The following is a 23,048-nucleotide window of genomic DNA, read 5'->3' as shown; positions in this document are numbered from 1 at the left end:
GTCTCTGGCACTGGGGTTTATCAGTAGGTTGTTTTGTTTTTTGTTTTTTTTTTTCTAAAGATTTTATTTATTCGACAGAGAGAGAGACAGACAGTGAGAGGGAACACAAGCAGGGGGAGTGGGAGAGGAAGAAGCAGGCTCCCAGCGGAAGAGCCTGACGTGGGGCTCAATCCCAGAACGTTAGGATCACGCCCTGAGCTGAAGGCAGACGCTTAACGACTGAGCCACCCAGGCGCCCCGTTTGTTTGAGTTTTTGTTTGTTTCACAGAGGCCTAGAGTCAGGATTATGTTTGGTAGACACAAATGTATTCACACAAATAACCAGAGCGGTAAAGACCATCTGCCACAACAGATTGTGGAAAAGGAATTGTGCTTCAATTTCAGCATTATTCTATCATTTTTGGAACCTTGTGTATGTGACTTAACACATTAAGAAACCCCCAAACAAAAATGTCGAAAACAAATTCCTGGTTGCAGTGTTTCACCTAATGTCTATTGAGTATCCACAATACAATTTCTAGGTCTTTAGGATAGATTTTATAGCTTTGAAGAGCAGCTTCATCCATTCAAAAAACCTTTCGCCAAGTTCCATTAATAAATTTCTCCAGCTTAATTAATAAATGAGATTATGAAAAAATACTGCCTGTGTTCTCAACCAAACCTATCTACCACATGCTTCTGGGACCTCATATGTTAGAGCCATAATAGTAGCAGAAAAAACATGAAGTTTACTAATTATATGCCAGACACTATATGAAGTGCTTTACATAGATGCACTCATTTCATCTTCATACTAACCCTATGCACTAGAGACTATTATTATCTCTTGCTTTTACACACAGAGGAAATTAAAAGAGAAAGAGGTTATCTAACTGGGAGAAGGCCACACAGTTCATACACGACGGAGCTGCCCTAACTCCTTTAGTCTGTTCTCAATACAGTAACCAGAACACTCCTGTAACAAGTGAATGTTGTCATTCCTATGCTCAAAACTCTCCAGCGGCCCCCTTTCTCAGGCAACAGCCTGTAAAGTCCTACACATCTACCTCCCAGCCCTCAGCTCACTTTCATCTCCCCTTTGTTCATGCTGCTTTAGCCTCCTTGTTCCCACCTCTGAGCACCTGCACCTGCTGCTTCATCTGCCCAGAACTTCCCAGATAATCTCCCAGGTCACTACCTTGTCTCCTTTATGTCTTTATTCAAAGTCACCTTCTCAGTGAGGCCTTCCTGGATCATCTTGTTTAATATTGCAACGCATAGAGGCGCCTGGGTAGCTCAGTCAGTTAAGTCAAACCTTGGCTTAGGTTGTGATCTCAGGGTCCTGGGATGGAGCCCCAAGTCGGGCTCTGTGCTGAATGCAGAGTGTTCTTTTCCCTCTCCTTCTGCCCCTCCCCCTGCTCGTGCTGTCTCTCTCAAATAAATAAAATCTTCTAAAGTAAAATAAGATTGCAACACATGTGTACTTCCCACCACAGCTTTTTTTCTCCCTGGCACTTACCTGCATATTGAGTGCTGTATAACTTACTAATTGTAAAATCAACTCCCCACCCTGGCATGTAAGTTCCTAGAGAATGAGGGTGTTTATGCAGCACTTAGAATAGTGCTTGGCATGCAGTGGATTCTCAATAAGCACGTGTTGAATGAGCAGATGTGCAGTGAGAGTACAGGCTGGTCTGCAGAAAGAAGGATGAAGACAGCATGCAGAGAGGAGACGAGAGGGAGAGAGTGCCCTGACCACAACCGGTCCCTTTCTGAGCTCTGGTTCTCCTCCTACCCCAGCTTCTGTCAGACGCACCTGTGTCTGTTACAAATCCATCCCCATGCCGTCTGTTGAAGTTTGGAATAGCCAGAGTTGCTTTTTGTTTCTTGCAGTTTGAAGTCTCTCTTAGCTGAGATAGCACCCCATTTCTTCTGGCAAAAATGCCTTTTTATCTTTGTCTAAAAACTCAATCTCATTTTTTATTAAAGTCATCGGTCAAGCTGCCCCTGACTATCCTAGGCCATTACATGTGTTCTGTGAAAGGGAGGTGTATGCTAAACGACCACCAAAGGCCAAAGGAGTCATAAAACCAAAGAGGAAGGCTGACAAGTCTAGCTTGGCTTATTATTAGGCGGAGTGTTTTTTTGGCTGCCACAATACAAGTAGACTTGCGTGTGTCTCCTATCTCCTGCACAGATCAAGGATGTTATACCCTGAGGGTATACTTAAGGAAAGAATGGAGGGACCCGTGCTCAAGAAGGTTTCGGATCACAGAACTTCAGTCATCATGGCGGATTTGTCCAAGATAGAATTAGTGTGGTTCATGAAACCCGTCATTATTTACCAAAACTTTTGTCCTTTGGGGATCCTGTCCTTTTGTCCTTAGGGATCACACTTTTCCTTTCAGCCCCCAGATTCTAAGGTAGTGCCTGGCACATGGTGAACACTGAATACATGGCTACTGAATAACCAAAGAGGGGGGGTATCTAGGTAACATGGCACAGTCTAAATTAGGAAAGAATGAATTTGTGATGAGAATCTGCTCAGACACAAGTATCAAAGTAGATAATTCAACATTTGGACGGTGAAGACTATATGCAGACTATACATTTCTACGTGGAAAAAAGAAACAACATGAACATGAATTCCCCCAAATAAATTATATAGTTTTATATGACCTGTTGTCAATGTAATGGCTTCCAAGGATACTACCAGGTAAGTTCTGCCAGAGGTCACCGAGCAGAGAAGCTCTTAGACTAACCTAAAATGCTTGAATCACATGGTTTATTAAATCAATTTATAACATGAGGATAGAGGTGGTTCAAGATGGTGGCATAGGAAGACTGCACTCACCTTGTCCCATGGACACACTGAATCTACACCTATACATAGAGAATTACTTCTGAAGAACAAATGTTGATTGAACAGCTTCTGCACAACAAACAGACCACATACAGAGAGTAGAAGAGACAAAGAGTGGTAACAATGGGACCCCACCATCAAAGCAACAATCTACAGCAGGGATTAATGACACTGAGGAACCCACATGTGGATTTCCTCATCCTTGGGGCACAGCAAAAAAATCCAGCAGTTTGGGCCCTTGGGTGGCTCAGTTGGTTTTGTCTGCCTTCAGCTCAACTCATGATCCCAGGGTCCTGGGATCGAGCCCCACATCAGGCTCCCCACTCTCTCCCTCTTCCTCTGCCCTTCCCCCACTTCTTGTACTTGCACTCTGTCCCACACTCTCTAATAAATAAAAATCTTAAAAAAAAAAAACAGCAGTTTAAAGGCAACTAAATTATTAAGTAAAGGAAATCCATTTATTAACCCTAGAGTGTCTACCAAATAGTGAGAACTACTGGAACTCTCTGGGGTTGAAGGTGCCAGTGAGAGCCATGGTTTACATTTCCCCTCCACCTGGATAGCATGGAAGGGAGTGGGGGCCAGGTACTCTAGCTGGCCTGCTTGGGCTGCTCCAATGAGTCCTGGACTCCTAACACACCAACTCCAGCTGTCCACCAAGGTGGCCCCAGCACAGTGTGCTCTGGGACCCCACAGACCTGCACCTGACTCAGCATTTCACCAGAAATGACCTGATACCTCATGCACTGGGACACTCCCAACCAGCACCTGCTCCAACTCAGCCATCCCACCAGGGGTGTCAAGGCACAGAACATCCCAGGATTCCCAACCCTTGCCGGCTCCAGCTCCGGCCATCCAGCCACAGCAACCCCAGCACAGAACACTTTGGGATCCTCTGTTGCATACTGTTCCAGGTCCGGCAATCCTGCCAGTGCAATCTGCAATCACTACAGCTCCAACTGTCCTGCCAGGGTAGCAGTGACAAGAGTACCCCAGGATTCGCTGGCCTGCCACCTGCTCCAGCTGGCCAGCCAAAGCCACCAGGCACAGGCAGCCTACAGAGGGGACATTGCTACACACATAGCCATTCCTTCAGGACCAAGACAAGTAGTTTTGCCTAATTCATAGAAAGAAACACAGAAAGTCAAACAAAATGAGAACACAGAAGAAAATGTTCCAATAAAAGAAGATAAACCCCCAAGGGGAAAACCCTCATGAAATAGAGATAATTTACCTAATAAAGAGTTCAAAGTAATGGTCATAAAGATGCTCACCAAACTTGGGAGAAGAGTAGAAGAACACAGTGAGAACTTCAACAGAGTTAGAAAATATAGGAAAGAACCAAAGAGAAGTCACAGAACTGAAGGTTACAATAACAGAACTGAAAAATACACTATAGGGAATCAACAGCAGACTAAAAGATACAGAACAGAAATCTTTAAGACAGAATAGTGGAAATCACTACTCTGAATCAGAACTGCAAAAAGAAAAGAATTTTTAAAAATGAGAATAAGCGACCTCTGGGACAACATCACATGTACTAACATTCACATTATAGCGGTCCCAGAAAAAGGACAGAAAGGGGTAGAAACTTATTTGAAGAAATAATGGTTAAAAATTTCCCTAACACTTGGGGAACTGACACCAAGGTACAGGAATCCCAGAGAGTCCCAAACAAGATGAACCCAAAGAGATCCATGACAGGATATATTATAATTAAAATGGCAAAATGCTAAAGAGAAAATCTTAAAAGCAGCAAGAGAAAAACAAAGTCACATACAAAGAAAACCCGTAAGGCTATCAGCTAAGTTCTCAGCAGAAACTTTGCAGGCCAGAAGAATGTGGCATGATATATTCAAAGTGCTAAAAGGACAAAAAACAAACAAAAACAAAAACAAAAAAACCCTACAACCAAGAATACTCTATCCGGCAAATTATCATTCAGAATTGAAGGAGAGACAAAGAGCTTCCCAGACAAGCAAAAGCTAAAGGAGTTCATCACCACTAAACCAGCATTGCAAGAAATGTTAAAGGGTCTTCTTTAAGTGGAAAAGCAATGGTCATAACTAGAAATAAGAAAATACGTGGGTGAAAAAAGCCTCAGTGATAAAGGCAAATATACTGTAAAGGCAGTAAATCAGCCACTTAAAAAATAAGAAGGTTAAAAGAAAAAATAGTAAAATCAACTATAACCACAAGAGTTAAGGGATACACACACAAAATAAAAAGATGTAAAATAAGGCATCAAAAACATAAAACGGGGCTGAGGGGAGTACAAATGTTGTTACAATGTGTTAGAACTTAAGTGACTATCAGCTTAAAAAATGTGTGTGTGTGTGTGTGTGTGTGTGTGCTCGTGAATATATAGGAACCTCATAGTAACCACAAAACAAAATCCTATGACAAACAAAAAACAGAGAAGGAATCCAAGGATAACACTAAAGAAAACCATCAAACCACAAAAGCAACAAAATAACAAAGGAACAGAGAACGCAAAAAAAAAAAAAAAAAAAAAAAAAAGCACAAAACAGTTAACAAAATGGCACTCATATCAATATTTACTTTCATTAGTTACTTTAAATGTAAATGGTCTGAATGCTAAATACTGAAGCAGAACAGAACTGGAGAACTGATGCTATCCAACTTCAAGACTTCCTTTGCCACTGTAATCAAGACACTATAGTATTGGCAAAATACAAAACAAAAAACACACCCAAAACAGATCACTGGAACAGAATAGAGAGCCCAGAAACAGACCACCATCTAGACTCTTAAACAGCACATTAGGGATGCTGACCCTCCATATAGTTAAAAATCGGAGTATTAACTTTTGACTCCCCTCAAAGTTAGCTAAAAGTCTACTACTGATCAGAAGCCTTACTGATAACACAGTTGATCGACACATATTTTGTATATGTTATATACTGTCTTCCTACAATGAGCTAGCAAAAATGTTCAGAGAATCATAAGAGAAAAAACATTTACAATACTGTACTGTATTTATCAAAAAAATCTGTACGTGGACCCATACAGTTCAAACCCATGTCGTCCAAGGGTCAAATGTACAATCAACTGATCTTTGACAAAGGAACAGAGGCAATAAAACAAAGACAGTCTCTTCAACAAATGGTGCTGGAACAACTGAACAGCCACACGCAAAAAAAAAAAATATCTGGACACGGACCTAACACCTATCACAAAAATTAACTCCGGATGGATCACAGACCCAAATGTAAAATGCAAAACAAAAAACTGCTACAAAGAAACCTAAGAGAAAACTTAGATGACATTTGGATATAACAAAGCCTTTTAAGATACATCAACACATGACCCATGAAAGAAATAATTGATAAGCTAGACTTCATTAAAATTTAAAACTTCTGCAAAAGATATTATCAAGAGAATGAGAAGACAAGCCAGAGACAGGGAAAAAAATATTTGCAAAAGACATCTGACAAAGGACTGCTATCAAAAATACAAAGAATTCTTAAAACTCAAACAGTAAGAAAACAATTTTATGGCCAAATACCTTGACACCTTACCCAAGATATACAGATGGCACATAAGCATATGGAAAGATGCTCCACATATGTCCTCAGCGAGATGCAAATTAAAATGGGATACTGCTACACACAAGATTAGCCAAAATCCAGAACGCTGACAACACCTAGTGCTGGGCGACGGTGTGGAGCAACAGGGACACTCAGACATGGATGGTAGGAATGAAAAATTGTACAGCCACTTTGGATGACAGTGTGGTAGTTTCTTACAAAAGTACACATACTCTTACCGTACAGCCCATCAATCACACTACTTCGTATTTACCCAAAGGAGTTGAAAACATGTCCATCCAAAAACCTACACATGGATGTTTACAGCAACTTCCTAATTGCCAAAACTGGGAGGCAACCAGGATGTCCTCCAGTAGGTGAAGGGTAAACTGTGGTACATACAGACAATGGAATGCTATTGAGCATTAAAAAGAAATGAGCCATCAAGCCATGAAAAGACACAGAAAAAACTTAATGCAGATTACCAAGTGAAAGAAGTCAATCTGATGATATACACAACTAATGAATCATCGAGCCTTACATCGAAAACCGGGGATGTACTGTATGGTGACTAACATAATATAATAAAAAATCATTATAAAAAAAAAAAAAGAAGTCAATCTGAAAAGGCTACAATACTCTGATTCTAACTACATGACATTCTGGAAAAGGCAAAACTATGGAGGCAATAAAAAGATCAGTGATTATGGGAAGACCGGTAGGGTAGAGACAAATAGGCAGAACACAAGAGTCGTTTTGGGGCAGTGGAAATACTCTGTGGATTATACTAATATGTTCATTATACATTTGTCCCCTACAATGTACAACACCAAGAGTGATCCCTAAGGTAAATTATCAACTTTGGGTGATTATGATACACCTATGCAGGTTCATCCTTGGTAAAAAGGGTACCATTCTTAGGAGTGACATTGATCATAGGGGAGGCTGTGCATGTGTAGAGGCAGGGGGTATATGGGATATCTCTGCATTCCTCTCAATTTTGTTATAAACCTCAAACTGCTCTACACAGTATTAAAACAAAAACATAACAAAAACCCAAAACCATGATCATCTTTGCTTGTAGGCCTGAAGTTAACGAAGAGGTGGACTGACATGTCGGGACACAGAATTTGGCTCATTTCCTAGATGAGTTCCTTCCTGTGAAGGGAGTGGCAATTCCAGTATCCAAATGTTAGAGATCTCATTGTGCCTGAACAGGAGGGATTCCCTGTTGGCCTCAGGTATTTCTGGTCAGCTAATTCAAATCTACGAATCCTCTATTAATGTGTCTTTTCAAAATGCCCAGGAATCTACTGAGGAATAAAATAAGAGATGACAAGATTATAATCAACAGGCTGAATTTAAGACTATCTTTGTTAGATTAACTGAGTTTTTTTCTTGGCCTGAAACAGATGAAAAAAACCCTGAAAATGTAATTTTCTGACCCTTCACTTATCTTGTCATCCACAGCTAGGAAGCAGAATAGTTTAACAAGGTTTGGTAATCTAATAACTTTCTATGCACACAGCCCTAAGTTTAAGCATATGCTTTATACATACATGTATTATGTGTCCATGATTTTTAAGTGTGTCTTAATATGCCCATTGGTATGAGAATCTTTTTATACCTTTGTTATCAAAATGAAAAATCCTGCATTGAAATTACTAGAACCATTTGAAGAAGCCAAAGTAAGGCAATTTTATCATACTTTCCCCATTTAGGAGGAAAACCTGAAAAACAACTCTCACCCATCTCTGGTAAAGAATGTGTTCAAAACTGTGTGCACCTTAAACTACAACATTTTGAAAAGATCTTTATTTGCTTTATACAATGGTAAAAATTAATATATTACACATTAACATAGCATATATCACCATGATATATAATTAATAAAATGTTGCCTACCAAAAATAGTTTTACCACTGTTAAAAAAAAATAAACACATAAGTGTTTTTTTTTAAGCTGTACATTTTCTCCAAAAGAAGAAATTTCTAGCTTTTACTCAGGGGGCGGAAAAGGGTACATCTGAAGAGAATGATTCCATCTAAGAAGTTTTTCTTGTAGGAAAAATGTGTGACTCATTGTGTCATTCATATTTTCTTTTTTCTCTTCTTTTTTTCCAACATTTCTACCATCTTCCTCTTCTTGGTTGACACTGGGGTACGTCCTTTCATTGGCTTCTTACTGTCACCAGTTAAATTACATTTCCTTGAGTTAGGTAAGGACTGCCTTTCTTCTTCCTGCACATCACCAGCTTCCTTCTTGTTGACTTTGGACTGTTCTTTCCTAACTAAAACACAAGACAGCACATTTAAAGACCACTTTTCCCCCTCTTGAAATAAACAAGGCTGACAATAAAGTGAAGTTATCTGAATCTCCTCCACTTCAACAATTCAAGAGCTAACACATCTTTTTAAAATGATGACTTTCACTTACCAGGAGAAGGCTCTGCAGCCGAAGGCAGGCTTTCTTGTGTGTCTGTCACTCTGTCTAGCCACACTCCAAGACATGTCAGCCTGGCATTAGTTTTTACTTCACAGAGTAAAGATGGGGGAACTCTCTAAAACAGAAGAAAAATGCATGATAACATAGAGGAATTTTAAATAATTTCTTTTTCCTTAATCAAGTGAACTTATTATTTTTTTAAGATTTTATTTTTTTAAGTAATCTCCATACCCACCGTGGGGCTCGAACTTACTTACAACCCCGAGATCAAGAGTTACATACTTTTCTGACTGAGCCAGTCGGAATTTTAAGTTTCTAATTTAAAAGTTGGGGCGCCTGGGTGGCTCAGTCCTTAAGCGTCTGCCTTCAGCTCAGGGCGTGATCCTGGCGTTCTGGGATTGAGCCCCACATCAGGCTCCTCCGCTGGGAGCCTGCTTCTTCCTCTCCCACTCCCCCTGCTTGTGTTCCCTCTCTCGCTGGGTGTCTCTCTCTCTCAAATAAATAAATAAAATCTTTAAAATAAATAAATAAATAAATAAAAACAAAAAGTTATGTTATTTTCTTGAGACTAAAACATGCTGTTTAGAAGAATCCATTATCTTTTTTTAAAGGATTTTATTTATTTATTTATTTGACAGAGAGAGCACGTGCACACAAGCAGGTGAAGGGTCAGGGAGAGGGAGAAGGAGGAGGAGGCCCCATGTGGAGCAGGGAGTCCGATGTGGGGCCCAGTCCCAGGACCCCGGGATCATGACCTGAGCTGAAGGCAGACGCTTAACCAACTGAGCCACCCAGGTGCCCTGAAGAAATCTATTATCTTGACTCACGTTTGGTTTCACTATGTCCTTCACAGAGCATGTTTCTGAATATTCAGAAACTAAATTCATTAAGGAAAAGGACCATGTCTTGTTCATTTCTATGTTTTAACAGAGAACCTTGCACAGACACTCAACAAACCACATTCACAGAATGTGTTTGTAAGACAATCAAGAATAATAAACCAGGGGCGCCTGGGTGGCGCAGTTGTTAAGCGTCTGCCTTCAGCTTGGGGAGTGATCCTGGCGTTATGGAATCGAGCCCCATATCAGGCTCCTCCGCTATGAGCCTGCTTCTTCCTCTCCCACTCCCCCTGCCTGTGTTCCCTCTCTTGCTGGCTGTCTCTCTCTCTGTCAAATAAATAAAATAAAAATCTAAAAAAAAAAAAAAAAAAAAAAAGAAGAAGAATAAACCAAGAGGGGCTGTAAGAGTGAGACCACTGAGGGGAACTTAATTTTCCAATTATCGGGTTCAAAACTATTGTTAGTTCCATTATCTATCAGTAAATTCCAAATTTTTAGTAATGGAGGCATTTTTATCTAACAAAATCTTACAGAGAACATCAATACACAAACAAAAGATAAGTAGCGCTTCTTTGATTGAAAAAGCAGGAGTTCTGGTACCCTGCCACTCAGACTCACCAATACCAACCCCCAAGGTAGCTCTTAGAACCCTAACTTTAAAACTATGAGTATCAACCATGCATGGAAGAGACTTTAAGTTTATTTAAAGATTTCTGCCTTGAAAAATATTCCACCTCCCTTAACTCGAAGCAATACTGATAGTAACACTTGCATTAAAGTGCATTTATATTGTGTTAAGACACTGACCTTATCCTGCTTAAGCTTCCACATTTTGATGAAGCCATCACTCGATGCTGTAACAATAACATGATGCTCTGGGACTTCAAAACTGAACATGTCTTTTACCCTAGAACAGAAATACAAACACCATGAAGGTTCCTTTCTCCCTTTCTCCTTTATGATATTGTCATAAAGCTTCTATGCACACAGTCTCTTGATTTTTCAATGTCCAAGTGCTTCCAAACTACTTAAGGAACAGTGCTAAAATCTAACTATGCTTCACATTCCCATGGGTCAGTGAGTCCTTCTCAGGGTCTAACTTCCAAGATAAAATGGACTGTCAACCACTATCACCACTGCTGTTCAACACAGTACTAGAAGTCCTAGCCTTAGCAATCACATAACAAACAAAAAGGCATCCAAATCGGCAAAGAAATCAAAATCTCACTTTTGGCAGATGACATGATACTCTATGTGGAAAACCCAAAAGATTCCACCCCAAAACTGCCAGAACTCATAGAGGAATTCAGCAAAGTGGCAGGACATAAAGTCAATGCACAGAAATCAGTTGCATTCCTATACACTAACAATGAGACAGAAGAAAGAGAAATTAAGGAGCCGAATCCATTTACAATTGCACCCAAAGCCATTAGATACCTAGGAATAAACCTAACCAAAGAGGCAAATGATCTGTACTCAGAAAACTATAGAACACTCATGAAAGAAATTGAGAAAGACACAAAGAAATGTAAAAACGTTCCATCCTCATGGATTGGAAGAACAAATATTGTTAAAATGTCTACACCACCTAGAGCAGTCTATGCATTCAATGCAATCCCTATCAAAATACCATCAACCTTTTTCTACAGAGCTGGAACAAATAATCCTAAAACGTTATGCAACCAGAAAAGACCCCCAATAGCCAGAGGAATGTTGAAAAAGAAAACCAAAGCTGGTGGCATCACGACTTCGAGCTCTATTACAAAGCTGTAACCATCAAGACAGTATGGTACTGGCACAAAAACAGACACACAGATCAATGCAACAGAACAGAAAACCCAGAAATGGACCTTCAACTCTATGGTCAACTAATCTTCGACAAAGCAAGAAAGAAGAGCCAACGGAAAAAAGACAGTCTCTTCAACAAATGGTGTTGGGAAATTGGACAGCCACATGCAGAAGAATGAAACTGGACCATTTCCTTACACCATACATAAAAACAGACTCAAAATGTATGAAAGACCTAAATGTGAGACGGGAATCCATCAAAATCCTTGAAGAGAACACAGGCAGCAACCACTTCGACCTCAGCTGCAGCAACTTCCTGCTAGACACATCACCAAAGGCAAGGGAAACAAAGGCAAAAATAAACTACTGGGACTTCATCTAGATAAAAAAGCCTCTGCACAGCAGAGGAAACAGTCAACAAAACCCAAAAGACAACTGACAGAATGGGAGAAGACACTTGCAAATGACATATCAGATAAAGGGCTAGTATCCAAAATCCATAAAGAACTTCTCAAACTCAACACCCAAAGAACAAATAATCCAATCAAGAAATGGGCAGAAGACATGAACAGACATTTCTGCAAAGAAGACACAAAAATGGCCAACAGATACATGAAAAAATGCTCAACAATACAAATCAAAACCACAATGCAAAACCACCTCACACCAGTCAGAATTACTAAAATTAGCAAGTCAGGAAATGACAGCTATTGGCAAAGATGCAGAGAAAGGGGAATCCCTTTCTACCCTCCCCTGTGGGTGGGAATGCAAGCTGGTGTAGCCACTCTGGAAAACAGTATAGAGGTTCCTCAAGATGTTAAAAATTGAGCTACCCTATGACCCAGCAATTGCACGGCTGGGTATTTACCCCAAAGATACAAATGTAGTGATCCGGAGGGGCACCTGCACCCCAATGTTTATAGCAGCAATGTCCACAACAGCCAAACTATGGAAAGAGCCCAGATGTCTACCCACAGATGAATGGATAAAGATGTGTATGTATACACACACACACACACACGAATATTACACAGCCATCAAAAAAGAAAGAAAGAAAGAAAGAAAGAAAGAAAGAGAAAGAAAGAAAAAGAAATCTTGCCATTTGCAATGACATGGATGGAATTAGAGGGTATTTACACTAAGTGAAATAATTCAATCAGAGAAAGACAATTGTCATATGATCTCAATGGTATGTGGAATTTAAGAAACAAAACAGGATCATAGGGGAAGAGAGGAAAAAATAAAACAAGATGAAACCAGAGAGGGAGACAAACTATAAGAGAATCTTAATAGGAAACAAACAGGGTTGCTGGAAGGGAGGAGAGGGATGGGGCTACTGGGTGATGGACATTAAGGAGGGCATGTGATGTAATGAGCATTGGGTATTATATAAGACTGATGAATCACAGGCCTGTACCTCTGAAACCAATAATATATGTTAAATAATTGAATTTAAATTTAAAAATGTTAAAAAAAATGTCAAAAAGATGATCATGAGAGGTTATCATAAACAAAATAAAGACACTTAACTCCCTCACCTCAAGAGACACCAAGTTCGGGATGAAGAGACAACTAAGACAACAGAGATGAACCATGGCTTCCTCCCACACATCCACGTCTCTCACCTCCAGGGTCATCACCCTCGTCCAAGCTACTGCCATTGTTCTTCTGGATTACCGAGTAGCCTAAGTGGCTAAAATTATGACTCAAATCATGTTACTCCCAGGCTTAAAATCCTACAAAACTACATCTTTTTAAAAATAACACAGGACAGGAGGAAGGGGCTGGGGACGTATTTAAAGCAAGTCTGGCCATAAACTGACAACTGCTGAAGCTGGGTGGTGGGTCTATGGGGGTTGCTTCCTTAAACTGGTCTGCCTGCCTTTAAATTCTTCCACAGTAAGAAATAAAACAAAATCTACAAAGGCCCTTAGTATAAAACCTAACTCCTCACCAGTTTACAAGGCCATGCACCTTTTGGCTCACTCTGATCTAGTCACAAAGCTCTTTAATCTGTTGCTAAAATACATCCAGCTCTTGTCTCCCTCAGGCGCACTGTGCCTGCAGTTCAGTTCTCTCCTTTCTTTAGAAACAGCTCTCTTCATCTGTGAAGTCCTACCCTCTCCCTTCCCCGATCATACTAAGTTGCCGCTGTTATTCTTAAGGCACACCTTTCTGCTTCCTTCCTGTTATAATTATCTGCTTACTGGTTTATCATCTGTCTCCTGCTCCACTACAAGAAACACAAATGCAAGCCCTTGTCTTTTTTGAAATACTGAGTGCAGTTCTTAATGGATACTCATGAATACCCATTAAATGAATGAATGAATGGCCAAATATCTTAAGTGTTATCTTAAGTGTTCTGATGTTATTCATACATTTGAAATGACCTTGAATGAACACTTCCCACTGAAGGGAAAAACCAGGGCCTGTACACTGGCTGTAGTATTTGGAGTATTCAAAGAGCATCACTTAGAAAATAAAAACTCGGACTTATTTAATACATGGAAGAACACACAAACGAAGCATATTAAAATATAACTGTACATTATCACCTTTTCCAAAATAGTATAAAAAGCAGAGGCAGATAGAACCGGGTTGAATCCCAGTTCCCTCACCCAACAATGGAGTAATCTTGGCCAAGTCACTTGGCCGTCTACTCTCAGAATCAGTGTCTACCCCTAGAGATACAGTGAGCAATAACAGGTAAGAAAAGACTGGCATGAAACAGAAGTCAATAATGTCACATATTTCTCCAGCAGGAAAAACAAACAGTGTACAAAAGGGGAAGAAGTGGACAAGGGGAATAGAGTAAAAGGACAAGAAAGGTCCTGGCAAAGCTTGATTGTTTAATTTCTTTGTTCCTCTTCAAATTTGGTTGTTTTCAGGCCCCAAGTTTAATAATATTACTGGAAAAATATCTTGTGCAAATCACTAGTCCTGATGCCAACTTCCCCACTTTTGCATTACTTAAGGCCAAGACAACGACATTTCTGCCATCCTCTCACATTCCAGAAATCATATATATGTGGAAATGCCTAGCTCTGCAGTTGTTCATGAGAAAACACGTACCTTGCTTTATGAAGCTAATACATATGTAACAGTTATTGAAGACTCTACACACACATACACATACAGACTGGCAAAAAAAAAAAAATACCTGTTTTCATGAGCTTTAAATTCACAGAGGCACATTAGTGAATCACAGTCAAAAACCCTTACGACTTCTTCATCTCCAGCCACTGCGAGGACAGACTCCTAGGAGAGACAAAGAATATCCAGAATGTCATCAACAATTCCAACCATCACCACAGACGCTAAGATTCCACCACTGATTTCTGGTCACTTACTGAAAGAAATGTAACAGAAGATATTCTCTTTTCATTTGTGATGGTGCCACTAACAGATGCAGTGTCAAGTTGATAGACATCTATTTTATTCAGTATGACAACTACGTATTTCTCTCCCCTTGGGGACCATTCCACTATGTGAGCATCTGTAAGTTAAAAACACAAAGCTTTTTTATTTCATAAACAAAAAATGAAATGACCAGAGTAACAGTAAAAAGAGCAAATAGTTGCACGGTGCATTTTCACATCCACTATCCTATTTAACCTTCACCACAAACTTTTGGTACGTATTTTGCAAGTTAAGTTTTAGAAAATGAACTGGAGTCAAAAGAATCATTAAGTCATAGAGCTGGTAGATGACAGAGTCATGACAAGAATTCTAATCTAAAATGGGAAAGGAAAGGGAGCGCCTGGGTGGCTCAGTCGGTTAAGTGTCCGCCTTCAGCTCAGGTCATGACCCTGGAGTCCTGGGATCAAGTCCCACATTGGGGTCCCTGCTCAGTGGGGAGCCTCCTTTTCCCTCTCCCTGCCACTTCCCCTGCTTGTGCTCTCTCAAATAAATAAATAATCTTTAAAAATAGATAGATAGATAGATAGATAGATAGATAGATAGATAGATAGGGAAAAGAAAAGAACCTAAATCATTGCCCTAAGAGGTAACCACCATCATGGAGGGAAATAAAGGTGTATGTGTGTGTATATATATTCATGTTCCATCAAGTTCTAAAGAACATTCCAAATAAAAGTACTTACTTTGTTTTATATTTTTTATGAATGCTGATCTTCCTTCCACAAGATTCCATGTTCTGCAAAACAGGAAACTCACTTATGGCATGATCACTAACTTTTATCAGGTATAAAGGGAAGCATAAAGAAGACCTACTCAAACAATAATTTACTTCATAGGCAGCTAGTTAGAACTATCATATTTCTTAAACAACACTGGAAATATTTACTAACAAGCAAGATTAACTCATCCATTCCTAGACTCCTTTCATATATTTAAAATGTTTAATATATTTTCAAAATATTTCACCTCCTAAAACGTTTGTTTTTAGGACCACCGGCCTCTTCACTTCACAGCTTACGATGACTGGGATGTGCAGTGTACACGTGAACATGGAGCTTGTCATTGTTTTTTCTACCACTGTGAGAAGGTTCACTAGCTTTCCACCTTTTCTTATATTGCAATACCTTTAAATAGCTGATGGCCATGAGATGAGACACAAAATGAATCTAATTACTGTACTAAAATATACCCTGATGGTAGCTTCCTGTTGTCCCTGAAGAACAAAGACCACAACTTGGAAAAGATGCTCTCGGCATTAACGACTCACCTTAACGTCTTATCCGTACCCACGGACAGGGCCAACTTGCCAGTTGGGTGAATAGAAAGGAAGGTCACATGTCCTCTAAAAGGAAACCAACAGTTAGCCCCCAACTTGAATGGCACCTAGAAACCACCAAGGGGAAAGGGCTAGACTCACTTGTGAGCTTTAATGGACTTCAGGCACTCCCATTTCTTTGCATCCCACACACAAATGAGTCCATCTTCTGCCCCACTGATTAAGTGCCTGTTGCCATAGAATTTCAGACAAGTTATTGTGCCTGTGGAAAAACCAAGATAGGCAAACTTAATATTCATTTTGAAGGCAAACTCCATTTCTGGTTTAAAGGCTATGCTGTGGTAAGTAAAACATCTAACATCTTAGTATTACTGAAACATACCTTAAAGTCTTAGGTGAAGACGTTTATTTATTTTTTTCATATTAGAACATACAGTTTCAAAGCTATGCAAATATTTTCAGCAGAATTTCTCTAGTTGTAGACTCAGACTTGAGCTATTCAGTTCACTTTCTGGTTCTATATCTCCACAATCATAAATTTAGGAGATGGCTGGCTAGGAGGGTTTGAGCAGAAGTCAAACAAAACCAACCAGTAAATCAGCTCATCTGGGAAACAAACCAAGATGACAGCCACATGACTTCTACTTTCAAAACAGTGAGTTAGTGACCCATTCATCCACAATCCAATTATTATCACTCTAGACCTGCTTTTGATTTCTACACAGTTCTCATTCACTGTCATAAGAATTTATTAGAGGGGCACCTGGCTGGCTCAGTTAGTAGACCATATGACTCTTGACCTCGGGGTTGTGAGTCGAGCCCCACATTGGGTGTAGAGATTACTTAAAAATAAAATTTATTAAAAAAATTTAATTTAGAAAAAATTTTACATCTTTAAAAAAGAATTTATTAGAACAATTTTCTAAATTGTTCCACTATTCAATTATGCCCTCTGTAATCTCTCTTCCATGGTTCACAAATTTTCTTCTATCTTTTCAACTTCACAAAACACTCCACTCTCCTCTGCCCAAACTAAAGCCTGAGTCTCCCATGAATTTCTCCTGCAGCTCTTGGGACTAGGAGACATACATATTTACTGTCCTCAAATACTAACCTCATTGGAAGGAGGTAAGGTGATAGAAGAACCCAGCATTCTTCTAACTCCCAAAAGCAGTCCACGCCCTTATACATTTACCAAGTAAAATTCCCTATCCTCTGAAGCTTGTCACCCAACTTAACTGCCCTATATCTCAGTGGTCAACAAACTACTGTCTGTAAGCCACACCTGGCTGGTGGCCTGTTTTCATAAGTGCAGTTTTACTGGAACACAGACTCGCCTGCTCAGTTCTAAAATGTCTATGGCTGCTTTTACACTGCAAAAGCAGTGCCAACTAATCAAAACCAAGAACATACAGCCACAAAGCCTAAATATTTACTATTTTGTCCTTTTCAGAATAAGGGTATGAAGCCTGGGGTCACTGCTGTTCACTTGCCATGTCCTACTCAATCCTTGACATTGTCCTTTATATTGAAAGAGTCAAAGATCTCTAATGAATAATTTTGCACCTCCCACTTCAAAAAGCACTAATAATATATGGGGTGACATACGTCTTTATCAAAGTGGGAGTCTTTAGCCATCTTTGCCCTTGTTTTCCTCTTTCCTATTATTCTATTTGCTACTTTGGGAAAGAGCTTATCTATTACCGAACTGTCAGCAAAATAGGAATTAGGGGCACCTGGGTGGTTCAGTCGGTTAAGCTTCTGCCTTCAGCTCTGGTCATGATCTCAGGGGCCTGGGACTGAGCCCCGCTTCGGGCTCCCCACTCAGTGAGGAGTCTGCTTCTCCCTCTGCCTCTGCCCTTCCCCCTCCTCTCTGGTTTAGTCCCTCACACCTACACCCTAGACAGAGTTCCCACCTACAGCTGCTCCACATTACAACTCTTGAACTCTGAAGAGCCTCATCCCTGCCCACAACCTCACCTCTCACCAGCCCTTTCATGGCCCCCTTCATTCACAGTGCACCTGTTTTTTTATTTCAGAGATCTGAAGACTCTTCACACCCCATTTTTTCTAGGCCAACACCATCTTCTTTCACCAAAATCCTGAATTCCTCTGTAAATCAACCCGCCTATTGCACACACCAAGTAGCTTTCTGCTCCCTACAAAAATGTCTGTAGCTTACTGCAAACGGATGTTACTCAATTCAGAGACTCCAACTTCAATCAGGCAGACTCTCATCAGTCTTTTGCTTGTTCTTGGTCACCATCTCTCTCATATCCCGGGTGCCAGCGCTTTCCTCAAGCCCACACGGCCCCTCCCTCCCATTCAATCCCTATCCTCTTCTTCTCAAGGACCACCCAGGACCTGGCCTGTCTACTTCTCCAGTCACCCCAACCTCCGTTTTAACCTTCTCATAATACTAACTTGCTTACAGTTCCCCATGCACACAGCGGTTAGAAACATGGGCTCTAGACCTAGGTTTGAGTTCTAGTTCCACTGTTTTGTAACCATGGGCAAGTCAACATCTTTGAATCTCGGTTTTCTCTTCTATGAACTGAAGGTACAACTGTAGCTTCTTGGCACACTGCTGGGCACATGGTACTCCCTCAATAAAGGTTGCTATCAACATGAGGCTGCTCCTGTGCTCCTCACGCTTCCTGCTCTGCCTAAAATGCCCTTTCTCCTGCCTGGCTAACAAATGGTACTTCTCTTTTAAGACAATTCAGTCAGATGTCATTTTGGGAAGTTTTCAGTGAAAAGTCACTTCCTCCCACTCCCCCCAGAGTGAGTGAAGTGCCTCCCTTCTGTCTCCCAATATGGACTGTGAAGAACTTAAGAATAAAAAAAATCACACTTTTCTCATTTCTGTATTTTCTAGCACAGAACCTGCTACATAATAGACACCTAATGAATTGTTCAACTGAAGTCAAATGCTAAAGTAATGATACGTCAACATTATCTTAAAGGATATAATTTTCTCACCATTGTGATGCACTAGAGCCCCATGGTCTATCTTCTTTTTCATGTCATATATGTGAATTGTTTCATCTTTGCTCCCAGTGACTACAAAACGACTATTTACAGCCACCGCTGACAAGGAGGCAGTGTGGGCATGGTGAGTGAAGTCAGCCACAGGAGTCCATTTTTGCTGAAGAGTAAAACACACAATCAATGTCACAATCATATCATAGCTCTCTAGAAACAAATAAGTGGTTCCATAATCTATGAAAACTACCAGTAGATACTTACAAATGGAGAAAAAATTATGCAATGATAGCAGATTAAGAAAAACAAAGAACCTGAGAAATAAGGCAGGCAGCAAGGACATGGGGAGGCAACGCTGGGTATCAAGACTCCAAAACAATTACGGAGACCAAACTACCTTAAGGTCCTATCCAAATCCTTAACTGCTTAATATATTTACTTCTATGTGAGACCTGCATACCATTCATTCCTTCAAACGTTCAGATTTTGATTTGAATTTATTCGTTCACATATTAAATGACTACTGTGCGCTTGGCACCATTTTAGACAGTTGATACACAGCAGTAAAGAAAAGAAAGTCCTTATTCTAATAGAAATGTTATCCCTGTGCGAGAGACAAACAGTAAACAAACATGATGCCACATACAGATGAGTATAATGACAAGTCTTACAAAGAAAAATAAACAGGATAAAGAGTATGTTTCCTTCCATTAGTACCAATATAAGCCCTAGAGAATGACCAATGATGAGGTCTCAGGAATTCTATGCTTATTGATATGCAACTTTTGGACTGAATAAGTGAGACTGGTTGAGTGCAAAGAATGACTGACAGCTGAATGCATATACACACCTCAAATTGAAGGAGATGCATCAAGAAGTATTAGCAAAACAAACAAACCAAGGGGAAAAAAAAAAAAACCCTTAAGATCCCTCTGAACACACTTAAGATGTGTTACTGAAAAGCAATTTCTAAATAACTACAGCAACAGACATTGCTTCCATCAACCAGGACCAAGGGAGTCTATTCTGAGTAAGGGCACAATATTCCTGTGGGGCTGTTATGGCCATAAATCAAAAATAACCTCTGCTTGTGCATATTATAGAACGAATGTTGATTATCTGAGCTATTGTCTGTCTAGGTTTAGCAGCTGTAGTGGATAGTTTAAGAGCTTCATGTTTCAGAGACACCTGGGAACTTGAGTCCCAGGTCTCCTGATTATTAGCTGTGTGGCCTTGAGCAGGTCACTTAAACCAATCTCAATTTCAGGCTCCTCATCTGTAAAATAGGGGTAACTGTATCTGCCTCAGGGGGTTGCTGTGAGGATTACTACGTGTCTGGAACAACGTAGCAACTTTTTTTTACAATGAGTAACACAATCAGTAGCATCATCTTTAAGCATTCAAGAGATGTCACCTTTCAGCCAAAAGCAAATTAATAACCAGGTAGAAACAAAATTAACAAAAGTAATTAGTCAAGTTATATACTTCCCAGTTTTCTGGTTCATTCAAGATTGACACCTTGACTTCATAAAGTACTGAAAAAAACAGGTTTCTAAGAGATACTTAGATTTGTTTAGGGAAAAATATTATTGGGTTAAAAGTTAAGAGATCTTATTTCTAGTCCTGGATATGTCCTAACTACCTGTTTCACTAATGGCAATTTACTTAACCTTTTTGCTCACACATCTAGTAAAAATACTTATATTTTGTTGTAATTTTCTCCATGCATTTGTCTCCTCTGCTCTTCTCCTTATGTTGGTAAGCTATCTAGCACTGGATCCATTCCTTTGGCTTCTTTGTACCTCCAATGCCAGTTAACGGCCCCATGGTAAAGGGTCCAAAAATACTGAATGACTCGAAACACTTTTTTCCTTCTTTTTATCAATGAGGGGTTTATCCTGACCCATCTCTAATATTTTGTAAAATTCCAAGACAAAACTCAGTAAAAGGGCAAACTGTTCTTTCATTAAATCCTGAACACGTAAAACTGGCTGTCAACTTACAGGAGCGAGGCTTAAATCCATAACCTATGACTCATTTGCCTGTTGGCAGGAATGCCAGCTTCCTTTCTGTACCGTGGTCAGAATGTCTACTAAAACCAACAGACATGATCGTGTTCCATGAAACGCCTACTCTAGACGTTAAAAAAAATTAAACTATACGTTTGAGTCTGATTCATAAATTAATCCCTAAGAGATCAATGTGTTTACTTACCTCTGATGATGTGCCTACCTCCGCCGTCTGGGAATCCGACTAGACAACCGCGCACCTCCTCCCGCGGTCCCTCAGGGCGCGCCCTCTTACCTCTTCGTGGTCGCCGCCTGCATCCGGCTCCGGGTGTATAGCGAACCCAAAAAGGACCTGTTCGTAGCAACCAGCTACCAGCTCCATTCAGCAGCGCACGTGCCCCTTCAACGAGCCCCGGTCAGCTGACAGGGAGTGACGAAAGCGGATGCCAGGGGCAGTAGGGTCCTTCCTGCGTCGGCGCTCAAATTACGTCACGAGCGCGGGCTGCCTTTTGGGCGCCTGCCTCTATGGAAACGGTTTCAGCGCTCGAAGATCACACGGAGCTTCCAAGAGGAGAATAAAGAAGGACGCCACATGAAGAAGTTCCCACGGCGAGGAGAAAAAAATTAGGGGCAAGCAGGCATATCCTAGGTGGCTGCGAACTAGGCGCGTCTAAGGGGAGTAGGGCGGGACATCCTCTGCGGAAGCCCCTCATTTCCGTGACGCTACGGGGGGCGGGGTCTCTTCCAGCCTGGGCGGGGCTTTTGGCGGTACCGTGCGGTTAGCGTGGAGGCGCCTTGCCTGTGGGTTGTGAGACGGGGAACAGGAATTGGGTTTCCTTTTTGCGCAGGAAGTACAAACGAGCCTTTCTCTCTCACGTTCTCTCGTAATAGGGCAAAAAGGGGGTGGCGTTCAGGGTTAGCAGTTTCTAGAGCAGACCGCGAAGTCCGGACCCTGGTGCTCCGCTTCCCGCGCTTTTATCTGCCCGCCGGGATGATCCCGCCTGTGCACCTTTCCTTCCAGCTGGATTCGCTTGTCTGATTTTGGGGTCACGTTAGCCAGCGTTGCCGCGTACCCCGGGGAGGGAGGAGGACGCTTTACTTGAAAGATGTAAAGACGGACTGATTGAGGAGGAAGGGCGCAGTCATCCTACGTGAACGTTCCAGAAGGAAATCTCATATTTCACTTTTCACCACCTCCCCGGTTCCGGTGCAAAATGAAACACTCATGAAAGAAAAAATTGCCTTGATTAACATTTAGATTTTCATAAGGTGTGGAGATTCAGAGGTCTGTTAGAAATGACAGCTTTGCACAAACCTAATGGAATACATCCCGGAGCGTCATAATTTGTCTCATAAATGCCACAGCAGGTGGATTTGACAAACAGGAGGTAGATGGCATCCGTCGGTGTCAGTTCTTCAACCCCCTTTTAGTGCTGATCCTGTAGCTGTTTGACCCTTTTGTTTTGAAGAATATTTGTTCTCTGGGATCGTGAGTTGTCGCTACGTATCTAACTCGGGTTTATTTTCATTGACGCTGGTTTGAGTTTTGTAGAAATGATTGTGCATGCTTTGGTTGTCCTTGAAGCACAAGGAAGGCCTTGTCTTCTGCACACTTTGGTGACTCCACCTGAAAGCCCTCTTCAGGCAACTGAAAATGCTGTAGTCTAACACCCGGCCTTGGAAACGCGTTGTAGTCGTTCTCTGTTTATCCTAATTCCTTCACGTTGTGCTGGTTACCTTCATTATGTTACAAAAAGTCAGGTTATTTCATTTATTTTCTGTTGACTGCTTCTTGACTGTTTCCACTGGAGAACCACTCAAGTGAGAAGAGTGTGAATTGCTGCAGTGGGTGTCCCCTGGGCATTGGACAAAGCATGAGTAAGCCGGACATTT

General features: G+C 40.8%; 1 protein-coding gene across 1 annotated transcript; it reads right to left on the bottom strand.

Moving 5' to 3' along the window:
• Positions 1-8,193: 8,193 nt before the first annotated feature.
• PAK1IP1 (PAK1 interacting protein 1) lies at positions 8,194-21,598 on the bottom strand. Its single transcript, XM_026511479.4, has 10 exons — positions 21,451-21,598; positions 19,144-19,309; positions 16,303-16,423; positions 16,153-16,227; positions 15,569-15,621; positions 14,816-14,961; positions 14,626-14,723; positions 10,485-10,584; positions 8,830-8,953; positions 8,194-8,683 (listed from the first exon to the last, which is right to left on the bottom strand). The coding sequence occupies exons 1-10, from the start codon at positions 21,535-21,537 to the stop codon at positions 8,484-8,486; spliced, it is 1,170 nt and encodes a 389-aa protein (XP_026367264.2). The 5' UTR covers positions 21,538-21,598; the 3' UTR covers positions 8,194-8,483.
• Between the last annotated feature and the right edge of the window lie 1,450 nt (positions 21,599-23,048).

Source organism: Ursus arctos, unplaced genomic scaffold, assembly GCF_023065955.2.
Source record: "Ursus arctos isolate Adak ecotype North America unplaced genomic scaffold, UrsArc2.0 scaffold_31, whole genome shotgun sequence".
In the NCBI taxonomy this organism is placed as follows: domain Eukaryota; kingdom Metazoa; phylum Chordata; class Mammalia; order Carnivora; family Ursidae; genus Ursus; species Ursus arctos.
Note: the sequence above shows the minus strand (reverse complement) of the source record. Positions and strands in the feature narration are given on the sequence as shown.